The sequence below is a fragment of the Pipra filicauda genome, unplaced genomic scaffold (genome assembly GCF_003945595.2).
Source record: "Pipra filicauda isolate LSUMZ 115617 unplaced genomic scaffold, ASM394559v2 scaffold71_size5581439_pilon, whole genome shotgun sequence".
Lineage (NCBI taxonomy): Eukaryota > Metazoa > Chordata > Aves > Passeriformes > Pipridae > Pipra > Pipra filicauda.
This window is the reverse complement of record NW_024104887.1, coordinates 2,414,711-2,430,989: the sequence shown is the minus strand read 5'-3', so window position 1 is coordinate 2,430,989 and position 16,279 is coordinate 2,414,711. Positions and strand designations below refer to the sequence as shown.

The window sequence follows — 16,279 nt, the reverse complement described above, 5'->3', positions numbered from 1 at the left end:
CAGCTTGGTCACCGCCTCGTTCCAGCCCTGTCTCGTTCCAAATCACTTACAGGGCAGAAATACCAGACATTTCCAGTCATTTGGAGTTTGTGCTGAGCAAACCAGTGGCCAAAGCCCATGGCCAGCTTGCAGCACTGTCACAGCTTCCCACCAGGCTACCCGAGTGTCAGAGAGGAGGGACGGTGGCCAGGTCCGTTTTTTCCCACAGCAACACATTTTCCAAGTTTCTCCAATAAAACCGGCACGCCAAGGCCATGAAAAAAGATTTCCTGACACTTGTGGATTAATGGGGAAACTGAGAAATACTCAGATGGTCCAGGCTTTCCTAACAAGTCACCTCTCCACCCAGTCAGGCACATGGGAGCAAAGCTCTCAGGCAGATCCGGAGCTTTCACTCTCTTCACCAAACCACCCCAGGGCTCCCTCCATCAGAAATGCTTTTCCTGCATCCTGGCTTTGTAATTTTGCATGGCCCAGGATTTCTCACTGGTTTGCTTAAAAAACAGGGGAGGAAAGAGCAAGAGAAGAAGAGGAGACTGACTGCACTGGCATCTCCAGGTGTCTGTCTCAACACCACATTCCAGCAGGAGGAAACGCTCCATGGAGAGGAACCCCTGAAATAACCCTGCAACACGGCACCTCTACACCGGTGTGCTGACAGAAATCAGGTTTTCTAATTGCCACCACACCAAGAGAAGCCCTGATCCTGACTGACCCTGGCCATGCAGCGAGGAACCTCGGGGCTTCCCATAAACCTGCTCACCTTCCCATTCCTAACATGACACGAGTCAGGTAAGGGCAGCAAAGCCCGTCACCCCAGGATGGGGACGGAGCAGCGCAGAGTCCTCAGGGGCTTCAGAGCATCCCCACTGCACCTGCAAACCCCGCAGGCCCCCGGCACTCACCCGGCAGACGGACATCTGGTTGGTGGTGAGGGTGCCGGTCTTGTCGGAGCAGATGACGGAGGTGCAGCCCAGGGTCTCCACCGAGGGCAGGCTCCGGACGATGGCGTTTTTCTTGGCCATGCGGCGCGTGCCCAGCGCCAGGCAGGTGGTGATGACGGCCGGGAGGCCCTCGGGAATGGCGGCCACCGCCAGTGCCACCGAAATCTTGAAGTAGTAGATGGCCCCCCGGAACCAGGAGCCGCCGTGGACGGGGTCGCTGAAGTGGCTGATGTTGATGACCCAGACGGCGATGCACACCAGGAAGATCACCTTGGAGAGCTGCTGGCTGAACTCGTCCAGCTTCTGCTGCAAGGGCGTCTTCTCGGGCTCGGTCTCCACCATCTGGTTTCGGATCTTCCCGATCTCGGTGTACACCCCCGTTGCAATGACGACCCCCACAGCCTTCCCAGCTGCGATGTTGGTGCCCTGGGAGGGAAGGAAAGGGCCGGAGTGGATATGTGGGAATGAAACCTCTCAGCCTGAGCAGGGAAATGGGTCACTTGATGTGAAAGGAGAACATGAGATCTTGGTTAAGGGAAAAAATGGGACATTCTGGGGTTTTATATAGACCCACCCTGAAGAGCAGGAGATCCCTCTTGAGAGCTCTCACCCCTTGAGGACTTGACTTCTGCCTGAGAAGAGCACGAGCAAGGAGGAAACCCAAACTTTCAATAGCTCCAGGCTCAACCACAAACCTTTTTCTCATCCATCCTACTTGACAGAAAACCTGTTTTAATTGCCTACAGTATTTAAGGGCATCATGTGCCACAGCCCAAATGAAGTTCTAATGAAGCAGGTTCTTATTTTTATGGATTTGGGGCTCTTTTAATGAATTCAGGTCTTTCTCATGCATGCACTCCCTTTTACTGCTCAGACATCTCCCATGTCCATCAGCCTCTTCACCTTGAAAACCACGGGAGAGGTGGGGATGAGTGTAAGTGACTTACAGAGAAAAGCATGTTCTTCTTGTCCTGGTTGACAGCCCGAGGGTCAGGGATGGGGTCAGCATGTTTGATCACCGACACAGACTCCCCTGCAGAGACAAGAGGGGACAGATGGACCATCCGTGTTTCCTCTCCAGCCTCCACTCAACACCGTATAAGCCTGGATCACAACCCCCACAGCATTCTAGAGCAGCACTTCATCACCAAACCATCCAAACATCCCTCAGGGGGATGTCAAACCCCACGTGTCACACAGGAAAGCCCCAGGCTTTGTGTTTTGCAGGAGGGATGCCCAAGCACTGGCCGCATCTCACCTGTGCTGTGACTTTGAGGGCCTGGAGAGGTCCCAGCAGCATCTAAATCTTGCTCTCCCACCCGTTTCCCACCCCAGCAAAACACTTATCCCACTGTCAGTCCCAAAAGCTGCCTCCAGGAGGATGGCAGAAGGAAGCTGCCCCTGCTCCATCGTGCCCACACGCACCTGTGAGGATGGACTGGTCGACCCGCAGGGTGGTGGAACGGATTTCGATGACCCGGATGTCCGCTGGCACCTTGTCACCAACTGCAAGGGCAAGAGCAGAGCAACCCCATCAGGTGGGACTGGCAGCACCTGCCAGCCCAGGAACAGGGATAGCAAACCCCAAATGGAGACCCACCATGTGCAGGTGCATGGCAGCACCCAGCCTGCAGCAATGAGGCGTCCAGCCCCTGGCAAAGCAGGGTCCTGTCCCAGGATACCTCCTTTCTGCATTTAAAGCTTAATTAAAGCATATTTTTGTCTGTCTATAATTTATAAGCCTCCTCCAGCCAATCCCAGGCAGAACCTGGCTGCTGCCCAGTGTCGCCTGCTCTTCCACGACCCCATCTCTCCTCTTCCCTGCAAACTACCCCTGCACTCTCATCTTGCCTCTTCCCTGCAAAAAACCCAAAATATCCCCATGCTGGAGCAGCCCAAGCTTCCTAAAATACCAGTTTTAACCCTGTTTCAGAGTTCTCTGGGCTGACTGGAAGCTGTTGACAGTGGAAGATCTTCTGTGTCCAAGACAAACAGCCATCCCTGTGTCTCCTGGCACGGCACAGTGGGCACAGGTGAAAGCCTCTCCATCCACTGCCAGCCGCTCAACACCACCCTCTGAGGCACAAGTGCTTCCTTAAAAAACCAATTTAAAGCTGCTTTTCCCACTGGGTTTCTTCCTCCTGGCTCTTCCTCCTGCTCTGTTATCGGCTGGACACAACCAGTGCTCCGACACTTCGGAAATACTGAGGCTGAGCGAGCCCTGGCTCGCAGCCCCTCACACCACTTACACAACACCGCTGGCTTGGCTGCTAACAATCCTCCCAAATCCCACACTTTAACAAGTGCTTCCTCCTCGGGCTCGTAAACCCCCCCCCAGAGCAGCAGGAGGGGACTGGCACTGCTCCACCACCCAGCCAGTTATTCCAGCTGCAGATCCCAGAGCTCCGGGATGCAACGTGCAACATCTGCCACCCGGCCAAACCTGCCCTGCTCCTCCTCACACCGATTTGTGGGGGGGCTGAGCTGGGGGGGTGCTAAGCACAGGTACCCACAGCCCCCCCAAAATACTCACTTCATGCACAGACTCAGACTTTGCATCTGTTCAAGGGAGCTGGATCATGCTAAAGGGAGAAAAGAGCTCCGCTTTTTCCCTGGGAAAGGCAGGAGGGTTTGCAAACATGAGCTAAACCTGCAGAGGAAGACTCTGCAACATCCAGGGACAGCAGAGCCGTGGGGGTGGCACCTGCTCCAGGGAAGACGTAGCATCCCAGGAGGTGGGCAGATGTCCTGGTATGGACCTGGCACTGCCATTACCAGCTACTGCCCACAGGCTGATCCCCTGAGCACTGCAAGTGTCCCCCACGCCAAAAAACGAGGGAAAGAGAGGAAAACAGGTGGCCACAGCCACTGGCATTGCCCAAGCACTGCAGGAGCAGGCATGGGGTGCAGCAACCAATGGAGCTCCCACAGTGATGCCCTGCCTGCACTTTTTGGGAAAGGCAAAAGCTGCCTGCGCTAGGACTCACCTCCACGGCCTTGTTACCAAAGGGCAAAACCCAGCTGGGTTTAAGCAGCCTGCCAACTTCCAAACACCCTCCCCTCCCCGCCTTAACACAGCAGGTTTCCTGCTCCCTGCTGCCAAATTTATTTCATTTGCACATGCAAACAAACAGCAGCCAGTCCCTCCTGCTGCGCTGTCACACTGTCCCCAGGGTGTCACCTGGATGCCCACCGCACGTTCAAAGCTTTTGCTCCAGGTGTGCTTTCCTATCGGGCACCTGACAGCATCCTCCCCACTTGCCATAAGCTCCTCAACCCACAATTTGCTAATTAATTTGCTAATAATTTGCAAACCCCTCCAGAGAGCTCAGCTCTTTCCCTCCCAGTCGCGATGCTGATTGTGCCATTAAAAAGTAGTATTGGGCTGCTGATGGGCAGGCTGTGTGCACTTGATCTGGGGAAAGATGGCAGAATTTAATTAATAATTCATTAATTTAATTGAAGGCCAGGTCAGCAGCTGGAGTGCATTGCTGGAGCTGGTTTGGGAGCACTGCCAGCTTGCCCAGCTGAGGATCTGGCCGGCTCTCCTCCGCTTGATCCTCCCTGCATTATTTTTGTGTTCATCTTCCAGCTGAATCCCAACTGGAAGACATAAATAACAGCGAGCTGGCTGGGTGCAGGAGGGATTGCAGCATGTTTCCACCAGCAGGGCCACGAGGAGGAAAGGAGAGGATTAGTTTTGTGGCTCTGGGGGTTTACGGCATCGTTTAAGGAACAAACAAAATGGGATAATTGGAATGCATCCTCCTCGGCTCCGGTGGGGCAGGCGGCAGATCCCCAGGAATCCTCTGCTGAATGAACAACCCCAAGAGAAGGGCTGGGGCGTAAAATCCAACCAGGGAGGCAAAAGCCCCCTACAGCTGTTCCTCTCTGCTTCTCGCCCTCCCTGGTTAAGCAGCCCCAGTTCCCAAGGAAGCCTTCCCACACAGCACTGAACGGCAGAGCACCCAGCTCCAGCCCTTCACCCACGCCTCGGCCGGGGACGTGTGTGGAAGAGCCGCTTCCAGAGAGAGGAAAATTAAAAGTTCTTCCAGTTCTTCCAGAAAACGGGGAAACCCTCCCGAGACACCAAACCTGCGTCAGAAATGTACGCTCCTTTTTTTTCTTTTATGCCTTTTCTGCTGTTCTCCACTGCCCCATGTTCAGGGCGAAGCCTTGACAGACCGATAAGCCTCAGTTTTGGGGCCCGCCCAGCCAGTACCACCTCCCCATCCGACCCTGTGCCCTGAGGTGATGGCACCCTACCTGCCACCTCCACGATGTCCCCGGGGACAATGTCCCGGGCGCGGATCCGCTGCACCCCGCTGCGGTCAGCCCGGATCACCTTCCCCATCTCGGGCTCGTACTCCTTCAAGGCCTCGATGGCACTCTCGGCGTTTCTCTCCTGCAAGCAGAGAGGAGCAGAGCTGGTGGTGGTGGAGTTGCTGGTGCCAGAAGGCTCCTTCCCCACCCAGTGCAAAGACAGGAGCACCCAAACCCCAGCCCCAGGTTTGGAATCCACTTGCACCGTGGATGGGGCAAGGGCCGTGTCTTCTTCAGCTGCTGCAAAATGGTCACCACTGGCTTAAATCACACCAGATCCTGGACAGTGCATGGCCCTTTGGGCTTGATTTTCTCATTCCTGGTTTGAGAAGCAGCATATCCCACCCAACTGTATTTTTCCCATCCAGCAACCCCACCTCAGATCAAGCTGCAGATAAATAAATGGCTTTAAAGTGAATACATACAAGAGAGAAGCATCCCTGGCTGAGGCATTTGCTCATCCCCCAGGAGGGACACAGCGAGGTGAGGGGCAGCAGCCACCATGGCTTTCTGGTGGAGGGGGCAAAAAGCTTTCCTTGGCAAATGCATTTGGCCCTGGCCAGGACACAAGCAGTGTTTCCCCGGGTAAGTGCAATACAGGCTTCAAACTGCAAAAGTTGCCAAAGAAAGACTGAAGGAACAAGACAAGAGGCAACCAACAACTGAGCACCTGTGCAGGGGCAGCATGGCCAACATGAAAACTGAGCCTTTGGGAGATGAGTATCCAATGGCAGGAAGCAACCAGGTCTCTGAATGAAGCACCTCAGCCCTGTGGAGCAGAGAGCTGGGGCTGCCAGGGGGCTGAGCCTTACCTGCCACACGCCCACCACGGCGTTGGCGATCAGGATCATAATGATGACAATGGGCTCCACAAACGCCGTCGTGGTCTCCTCTCCTTCCTCAAACCAGGCCAGGATCTGGTGGCAAGAGAAGGAGCACAGCAGGGTTCAAATAGGACCAACATTTTAAGAATGGAAACAAGAGCCAACATTGTGTTGTTTGCTGGAGAGAAGACAACCTGGAGGTGGCCAGACCCACACGGCTTGGGTAAAGTGTGGAATTGCCATATCCCAGTGCTGGTGCTTAACTCAGGTGCCTCCACTCCTCTGCTGGGATAACCTAAGGCATCAAACAAGCAGGGCTGGAGCAAACAGCCATGCAATGCCTGGAGGAGCGCTTGCACCAGGAAAGCATCCATTTTTGTGTAGTGCACCCACGAGGACACCAAGGCCATGAGCAGACGAGTGGGGAGACCAGGCAGCAGTGCAGCCCCTCCTGGGCAGAAGGCAAGTGATGCCACCTGAGTAATGGATGCAGCAAGAGCAGCTCTGCAGAGCAGGGACTGACCTCCTGGATTCTACCACCCTGAGCCCCCTCTCCATCCCACAGAGACCTCATACCATAACACGAATGAAGCACACACATAAATATTTCCACTGCATTTAACTGCTCGTGGACCTGCGCTGTGTCAACACAGCAACACCTCTCTGCTCTGCAGGGACACTGGCACAAGGACCTCTGGCACAGGGCTTCACTCCTGCTTTATCTGCATTCACCTCACTGCATGTTGTTTTGAGAATGTTTTAAATCCCACCAGCCTCCCTCCTTATGTACCCGTGAGTCATATCTGAAAGGAGGGAACAGGAGTCTCAGCTTTGCCATCCCACTGCCAAACAGCCTGACTGCCCTCAGAAAATCAGTCATTCTCCAGCAGCTCAGTGGGAAACGTCTCCTCACACAGAGTTGCTCCCAAAGTAGACTGTGGGCAAAACTGAGCTGACAGCTCAGTACTGGGGCACTGCAAATCAGGCTCAAATCATCAGCCTGGAACAGCCTTGGGTGAACAGAAAGAAGCCTGGGGAGTTGTTCTATACCACTTTTGGATGGATCAGCATTAGAGAAAAATCCTCCAGTCCCCTCTTTAAGCAAACTTAGTGATACTGTCATTATGCCCAAGAAACCACTGCACTGCTGCTGCATCTCCTTCATCCCACAGGCACATTCTCCCAGTTCCTTTGCTGTTTGGATGCCACCTGGGACTGTAAGTGCCCTGGAAGTTGCCCACCTCGAGCCCAGGGTACTTACAAAGGACAGAAAAGCTGCCATCAAAAGGATGCGGACGAGGAGATCTTCAAACTGCTCCAGCACCAACTCCCAGAGGGACTTTCCTGGTGGGAAAACACGAAGCCAAGCACAGTCAGTGCTCGAAAGAAACCCCAGAAGACAGATAATTTAGACCACTGAGGCCCTAAGACCCACAGGACCCACTCCCTGCTTGCCTCAGGCCTGCTCCAGTGCCCCTTGGCCATGGGCACTGGTGAGGACATCCAGCCCTGCAGTGGGGGGGTTCCCTCTAATATTAAAGGCTTCCATTTCTGGCGTAGCCCTGGTTTTACTATGTCTGTTTTTAACTACGGAAACCAAATCCTCCTGTATTTCTACTCACAGAGGTAGCCTCGCCACCACAGAAAAACTCTGCTGTCAGCCCAGCTTTCTCTGGGATTAAAGCCAGGATTAAAAGACCCCAAAGATTCCCCCTTCCTTGTCCCCGGCACCCTCCACACACACTCAAGGCACGTCCTCTCACCTCCAGCCCATGACTTACCTTCTTCTGCAGGGAGCTCTGTGGGTTTTCATCAACAGCACAAGGAGTGTAACGTAGCAAAAAATGACAAAAATAAAAGATTAATTAATGGTTTGGGCTTTGACGAGTAATCTCTCCCCCTATGCCCAGCATTCCACTCAGTACCCCAAAATGCAACTTGTTTTGCACATATTCCCACATCAAGGCAGCTTGTTCTCAGTCCAACACCAAGTAAGCAGCCCTGGAAACATCATTTCCCTGCTGCAAGTGGCTCCAGCAGCATTTATTCCTGCACTCAGCCTGCCTAAAAAAATACTCCTCAGCAGCTGCCCTCTCCAAATCCAGGACACATCCCATAAAATGCCCTGCCAGAAACCCAGTACAGCCCCACTGGGGACCATAACTTTCAGACCACATTTCCTCTTAATCAGCTGCACTTTACAGCCTGCAGTGCTCTAGGAAAGAACTCCAAAGCTGATGCTCAGCTGCTCCAAGCCATCCTCCTGAATCCACCTCGGTGGGTGCAGAGCCTCCATTCACTCTGCTCCCAGGCAAACCCGAGTCCAGTCACCTGCACAACCTGAAAAAACCCCAGGGGCTCCCAAACACCCACTGGTCTCCTCAAGATTCCCACATCCCCATGAGGGCCCATTACCTTCACACACCACGTGCACCGTGGGGTCCCACAGCCACTGGGCAAAGCACAAACCCTGCTATCCACAAGGGAATCGCTCCTGCATCCTCACCTGGGCAGCACTGTAAGGTTCTGCTTGCAGGGAGGGCTCGGGAGTGACCCCCCTGGTTTTGGCAGCTGATGGGTGCTTGTGTCCATTTGCACCCACTAGAATCAGGGAATGGTTTGGGTTGGAGGGACCTTAAAGATCATCTCACTCCAACCCCTCTGCCATGGGCAGGGACACCTTCCACTAGCCCAGGTTACTCCAAGCCCCATCCAACCTGGCCTTGGACACTTCCAGGGATGGGACAGCCACAGCTTCTCTGGGCAACCTGTGCCAGGGCCTCCCCACCCTCCCAGGGAAGAACTTCTTCCTTAGTATCCCATCTAACCCTGCTCTCTGGCAGTGGGAAGCCATTCTCACTTGTCCTGTCACTCCAGGTCCTTGTCTAAAGCCCCTTTCCAGCTCTCTTGGAGCCCTTTAGGCACTCCTTGAAGCCTTCTCTTCTCCAGGCTGAACAGCCCCAAATCCCTCAGTCTAGTTCTGCACCCCACGGGGTGGCAACAGGCAGGTGGCAGTGCTGGTTTAATGGTTGGACTCAATGATCTTGGAGGTCTGACCTCAGTGATTGTATAATTCCATGACAGAACAAGATGTTTCTCCAACTATTTTTGTTTCTGGGAGGGAATAAGGGACCACATGAAGTTCAAGGTGTCCCATCATGAGATGAAACATGGGGCTGTCTCCAAGCACCTCCAGTGGGGAGCCCTGAGCAAGAGCAGGAAGTGAAACCTGCTCGGCTGTTTTCCATCACCTATTTTCATTCAGAGAAATGAAAAAAAAAACAAACCAAACCCACCTTCACTGAACAAACCAGTGAAAACAAGAAGCCTGGACGTGTTTACACTTCAAACTGCACCAGCTCCTCAGTGCTCACAGACACACTCACTAGGAGTTGTTTTAAACCCACGTCCTCCTAGATAAGGCTACCCTGATTCCCTGCTATCCTAAAAAACAGGCTGGGACGTAATGTCTATAATTATTCTTATAGCAAAGATTATATATATAATCTTGGAGCAGCTTCAGCGTTTCAAATCGCTCCAGAGAGGGTGTCAGAGGAGGGTGGCTCTTGTCCCTCTCCCAGCCAGCTCCTTTCCACCCCCGGCTTCCTCTCCCCAGCCCAGAGAGCCACCGAAATTAAAAGTAGAAGAGATCTGCTGCTGCTATTTCCATCCAGGCTCCACTTTTGAGGGTGCCAAGGTGTGAGGTGAGAGGGTTGGGGGCAGGTGGGTGCCCCGGGGGAGGCGGCTGGGGCTCCCACAGCTCTTGGCCCACCGAGGTGCCCAGAGGTGAATTTCCACCCCGAGCAGCCGCCCAAAACGCGGTGGGGTCCTCCCAGTGCTTCTCCCACACGGTGTTTGCATGACGAGCGGCAGCGGCGCCCCGTGCAGAGCTGGGACTTTGCATGAGATCTTGATTAAAGCACGAAAACAGGTTTCTGTGAACTCAGGAAACACGTGCGCTGGGGCAGCCAGCCGAGACACCGCCGGGGACGGCGACACCACCGCTGTCACCCCGAATGCAGCAACGCTGCTGTGGGCACCTCCCAAAAAACCCCAGTTTTGTGTACTGTGAGAATCAGGCAGTTCCCTTCCATCAGCGACTCCTTCCACCACCACGTAGCAGCTCAGTGCCCATTTTGCAACAAATACCGAAAGAAATAAGGCAGAAAGTCACAATAAACCCAAATTTTGGGGTTTGAGTCGATCGAAACCCACCAGAAAACAGGAAGGTTTGGGGCTGACGCCTCTCACTTCCAAAGTCTCACTAGAAATAAGAGGGTTTGCTACTCATCAAAACACAAGTTCAGTGTGAGTCAGCCCCGTGGCACCAGGCAGGGCAGCAGAGCTGGTGCCATGTCCCATCCGTCCGGGAAACCCACCGCAAGCCGCAGGCAGGGAACCAGCAAAATTCCAAATCTGCAATTCCCTTCGGACAACGTGGTGAGTGCAAACAGGCTGAAATGGAAAGTCCTGGCTGGCACCTGAATAGCCCCTTTCTTTGGCCAGTGGCTCAGGGCTCAGCAGGGAGATCCTGCCCTGGGCTCCCTGATACTGCAACACAAATGCAGTGACACCACCAAGGGTAGGAAGTGACGGTGGTTGCTCAGAGTATCCCAAAATCTGCAATTCCTCTGCTCCTGCTCTTCTGCATCACAGCTCTGGAGAGCAGAGCCAAGAAAGTGGAAATACCCCAAGAGGGCAATAGGTGCCTGGATGTCACAGGCCCGTTCCCACCAGCAGAAGAGCATGGTCCCCTCCAGGTTATTGAGGCAGCCCCAGCTCCACCACCCCACAGGGCTTTGCCTTGCGGGGGCACAAAACACATCTCCAGGGACTGCTGAACACTCAACTTGCTCTGAGCTTGTCACGTCACAACATCTTTCCTCGCTGTGCCATCACATGGTGCCATTGGCCCATGCTGGGCTGCAAGAGATCAATACAAGATGCTCTGAGGGCACGCAACCAGCCCGGCCACCCCGGGCAGACGTGGGGCTGGCGTCGGGCTATTTTAGCAGGAGGTTAATCTCCAGCTCCTGCCAACTCAAACAGGGCTGGCAGCCCACGGGTTGGCGCCTGCAACATGGCAGGGCACGGTAATCAGGTGATGAAAAGGTAAATAAACACGGGTGCCACCCACGAGCGAGGTGGCGCGAGAGCCCCTGGGCACTGTGACAGCCTTCGTGCCCCCAGGGAGACCCGGCCCCGCTTCCCCCGCCAAAGCAAACACTCAGACTGGGACAGGGTGGCATTGGGGGCGCTTTAAGGAAATGTCTGAGTTTCTCCTGCTGTAACAGGATCAAAACTCCCTGGAGCAGCACAGCCCTACAGCAGACAGTGTTTCTCCATCGCACGCCGGGTTATCGCATCCCCCTCTGCTATGGGGGAAACGGAGGCACGAGGTGACGCTCTCCAGAGCCAGTGCACAGCAATGCAAACCCTGGTGTGACCCAGAACAGCAAACATCTTGCAGGGTGAACACTGAAATACCATTTCCCCCCACCATTTCAGGAGCTTCCTTGGGATAAAATCAGATTTCCCTTACGGGAAATGCTTCTGCCCCAAGTGATGTGGGAAGGGTACCGGCATGGTGCCCAGTGGGAGGATAATGATGAGCATCACACCCAGGCCAAGCTTTCTGCTCCAAGTAACTCCCTTGAAGCTATATTTCTACGTTGTGAACTCATTTTATTTTTTTTTCCTGCCTTTTGATTTCTTTTCCCATATGCAAGGAAAGGGAAATGGATGTGCAAAATAAGGGACGCATCCGATTCCCAGACTTTGCTGACAGGCAGGAAGAAAGCAGTGAAAAGAGTAAGAAAAACCCTAAAACAACCCCAGCTGGGAGAGCAGCCCCCGCTCCATGACATAAAGCAGGAACCCAGGCAGGGCTGCTCTGGGATCTTTCCACCATCCTGAAAGACACCAGGCAGAATAAACTGTTATTTTAACTGGCTGCCTTTCCCAGGGCCGGCTGCACGGGAAGGATCCCATCCTGGAGGGACGTCTGCTCTGCCTCATCCCTGGTGACAGCCAGCACCACACACCACCAGTGCTCCACAAAACTGCTGGACTGCACCACCAGGACAGGCTTTGCCAGGGTGTTTTAGCACACACACTCAGCCCAGCACGTGCTCGGTGTAAATCCCACCCAGGGATGGAGGTGTGAGGCTGCTCCTCATCCTGCACAGTGGCACTGGAGCTGCACGAGTGTGAAAACAAGCGAATTAACCCCGGGTGTTTTAGTGTTATCTAGGATGAGAAACACTCAAAGCCAAATGGTGCTCATGCTCCCTGATGTTCCCGGAGGACAAAACGCAGTTATCTAAGTGCCTGGCTGTGTATGACTTAAATTAACCCACATGGTTTATGTACAGCTCCACGCCTGAGCTTCCCGAACGCCGCTGCACCCCTGGGGCCTGTCCTGCACCTCCTGCCTCACCTGGGCTCCAGCCACACACTGGGGCAGGAGGTGGCTCCACTTGGGAAGAGCAGGACCTTCAGGGTGCAGCTCAAGGGATGTGCTGTGCCTGCTTCAGCTTCTGCCCAAATCTCCCTCAACCCCTGCCTGCCCTGGCACCCCTCTGCCTGCTGGAGCCAAAGCTGCCACGTGTTATTGCACCAAGATGGGGAGCAAACACATCCCCCCCAAAGCTGAATTAGCCTTTTACCAAAAAGCCCCATACGTTAAACCCCAGCAGCCAGGCAGCCATCTGGATCCCAGCAGGGTGAGGGACAGCCCCGGGGCACCCCCACGGCAGGGGGGTGACTGACCCCAACCACCCACACATGGAAATCTCATCCCTGGGCAGGCACAGCTGCAGTGGGTGAGTGTGTGCCATGGGAGCCCCTGCAACCCGAGGAAAATAGGAATTAACCCTGCATTAAAAAGCACCTTTTGAGTGCAGGCACAGCACTGGGGGCAAAGAATCACAGAATGGTTTGGGTCAGAAGGGATCTTAAAGATCATCCTGTTCCAACACCCTGCCATGGGCAGGGACACCTTCCACTAGCCCAGGTTGCTCCAAGCCCCGTCTAAGCTGGCCTTGAACAGTTCCAGGGATGGGGCAGCCACAGCTTCTCACCTGTGCCAGGGCCTCACCACATTCACATGGAAGAATTTCTTCCCAATATCCCATCTAACCCTGCCCCCTCTCAGTGGATGGGGCATCCATCCCCATCCCTGTGCTGGGTGACCACAGCCAAGCTTTGCTATGCACCACAACCCACTCCCAGAGGATCCAGCCCTTCCCATGTCCTCCAGCACCCCCAAGGTGCTGGTCCCAAAGCCAGGGGTGATTTTCCTCCTGTGCCTTCCCCTCTGGAGTGAAGGAAGTGGTGGCTCTGGGTGTGCCGTGGGTGGGGGAGGCAACTCCAGCCCCAGCACCTTATTTGCCTACTGCCTCACAGCTGCTTTTTCCTGTGTGCCAGGTGAGGTTTGGTTACACCAGTGACAGCCTCTCACTGGGGCTGCTTCAAAAGGCATCAGGAAGATAAAAGGAATGAGGTACAATCCCCCTCCCACGGCAAACACCAGCACTTTGCTGTTCCCGTAACTCCCCGGCACTCATCCCTGCTCCAGCCCTGCCCTGCCCTTTGCAAAAGCCCCAAATCCTCCTGGCTGGGGGATCCACGGCCCCAAAAATAAGCAAATTCGGGCCAGAGGAAGCACAGGGGATGGCAACAGCCTGGGGTGGGTGAGCAACACACGAGGACGGATAGCAGAGGTTTAAGGGCCAGAAACACCCTTGCTGCTTTCCAGGCCATGCTTTAGGGTAAAATGATCCAACCATTTTCCTCGCTGGCACCTGGACGCCGTCAATGGCTGGCAATAAAACCAGCCCCAAAAATTTCTGGTTTGGGTCACAAGGCTTCCCGTGGCAGACAGGGCTCTGGGCCAACTGCTCGTCCTGCCCTCCCCGCTGCTCTTCCAAACCCACCAGTACTGAACCCAGCCCAGCACCACCGGCCCCTCCAGGACAGGGACAGGGGCCAGGGGAGAACAGGAGCATCAGGCACCCACAGCCCTGCTGCTGCAGTTGGAGGGGGGAAGCTTGAAAGGCTCATTTGTTCCTCTTCTGGCCAGCTGAGCTGATCTCAGCAGGTCAGGGAATAATAAACACGGTTACCCTGGATGTGCCCCTCAGCAGCAGCAAAGAACCATCCCAATGCCATCTCCTTCTCCCCACAACATCAGCATGTCCCCATGCTGAAGGCTGAGCCACAGCCACCACATCCCACTGTCCAGGGAGAGGGAACCAGGAATGGAGGTGGGAATGTGGCATCAGACCAGTGGTCCAAGAAGCTGTGTGAAATAAATAAAGAAAATCTCACCAATCCCATCTCAAACTTCCCTTCCTTTTTTTCTTGGAAATGGCTCATTCCCAAATCATTGGGCAACACAAGTTTTCCTCTGCTGTGGTGCAGGGGGTCCCAGCATGGGGTCACAAACCCTGGCTGGCATCCTCCTCCCATGACACAAGGAAAAGCAAATCAGTTCCCTGCCAACATCCCACCTCCTTTTCTTAACGCCAGGAAAATAAGGGGAGAAGATTTTACCCATTTTCCCCCCCAAAACGAAGCTGCCACTCAGGCTTGCCCTCCAGCGCCCACCTGGCGCTTGGAAAAATACAGTCTTGTGGAAATTCTGTGGGAAAAACTGGGGGAAATGGGACTGCAAGTGGTGTCCCCTCATCCCTGTCCTCATCAGCACCCGCAGCGGATCTCGGGATCGCTTTGGGAGTGGGAGGGAGCGGGAGGGAGGAAACCTGTGGCTCCAGCCAGGGATGGATTATTTGAGCAAACTAAAAGCAGTGGTTTGTTCCCTCCTGCACCAACGCAGTGGAAAGAATTTCCAGCTCCGGCTCCCGGGTGGAAAAGCTAAAAATCTGCATTTAAATAGTAACAGTTTTGGAAAAATGAAGAAAACAAACCAAAAACCCCACAACCACTACAGGAGCTGGAATGAAATAAAGCTAAAGGTGGGGTAGGTTTTTTTTTTTTTTAGTTTTGGGGTTTTTTAGCTTCTCCCCACCTCTGCTCCAAGCAGACCCTTTCCATAACCACAGGGAAAGCCAAGGGAGGGACACTGCCGTGTTTGGGAACCTTCTGGCAGAATTGCCACAAACCCAACTGCAATATACTCTCTTTTTCCACCCTGGAGATATCATTTTATTTGCTTCTTTATTCCCCTAAGCCTTTTTTTTTTCTTTCACCTGATTTCCCATTGTAAATATGAAGCAAATTGGGAATTTTTGGCCCGTAATGTTTTCTCACCCTTTTGGGCTCCGCTGCAGCCCTTGGCTGTGCTCCCCACATCCCAGGTGAGATGCCCCCGATGCCACCCTGAGCCAGCAGAGCGGCTGAAAAGCCCCAGCCAGGCCAGGGCAAGGTGTGATGGTGGATTTGTGCCCCCTCCAGACACGCTGGACCATCACACACCACCGCAAACCGGCCGCTGGCAGCGAGTCCAACACCCGGCGACAGAAAACTTCCCAACATTTTCCTGGCAGTGCTGGGAAACAGTTTAGGAAACCAACCACAGGGAGCTGCGGGGGCGGCAGTGCCAGGAGCCCCAGCGATGCCCCCACTGCCAGGTCAGCTCAGACATGTGCCCAGCCCTGGGAGGATTCAAACGCCCCGGGGGAGGAAAGTCAGCCCCAAAATTGGGCTGTGCCTTTCCGCTGAGTTCTGCAAGATTTGGGGAAGAGCAAGCTGGGGCTGTGCTTGGGATTTTTTTTTTCCCCCTAAAAAAATAGGGAGGAAAAAAAAAGGGATATTGGAGCTGAAAAGGTAGGTAAGGAAATCAGATCAGGATGCCTTTGCAAAAGAGGAGGCATTCACTGCTGGGAGGAGAGATGCTGCTCAGCACACAGCAAATCCTGCTGTGCTCAGTGGGGGGAACAGCATCCCCCAAAACTGCCTCCTTGAGGACCAGCTCCCATATCCCTTTACACTGAGACAAGCATTTTCCACGAGGCTGTAAGCAATCACCAAGGATATCAACTTGCATGGCATGGAAAATAAAACAATAAATAATAAAATGAGTAAGAAAAATAAATTATAAGTTGTATTGTAAATGTAGCCAAAGTTGCTGAAGCGAAGCCCCAAACCTGTAACATCAGTTAAGAAAGGAAAAGAAAGAACTACAGGATACTGCTTTTAAATCCAAACAGCATCTTCTCCCCTCCC

The 16,279-nt window shown here is 54.0% G+C and overlaps 1 protein-coding gene across 2 annotated transcripts in view; it reads right to left on the bottom strand.

Annotated features, from left to right (window-relative positions):
- ATP2A3 (ATPase sarcoplasmic/endoplasmic reticulum Ca2+ transporting 3) overlaps positions 1–16,279 on the bottom strand; it is a 49,463-nt gene that overhangs the window by 22,144 nt on the left and 11,040 nt on the right. For both annotated transcript variants that reach the window (XM_027734348.2, XM_027734350.2), the window contains exons 2-8: positions 7,873–7,890; positions 7,353–7,435; positions 6,080–6,184; positions 5,211–5,349; positions 2,370–2,450; positions 1,892–1,977; positions 906–1,370 (exon numbers count right to left, since the gene is read on the bottom strand). In XM_027734348.2, coding sequence (XP_027590149.1) covers positions 906–1,370; positions 1,892–1,977; positions 2,370–2,450; positions 5,211–5,349; positions 6,080–6,184; positions 7,353–7,435; positions 7,873–7,890 — 977 coding nt within the window. The remainder of the gene's footprint in view (positions 1–905; positions 1,371–1,891; positions 1,978–2,369; positions 2,451–5,210; positions 5,350–6,079; positions 6,185–7,352; positions 7,436–7,872; positions 7,891–16,279) is intronic.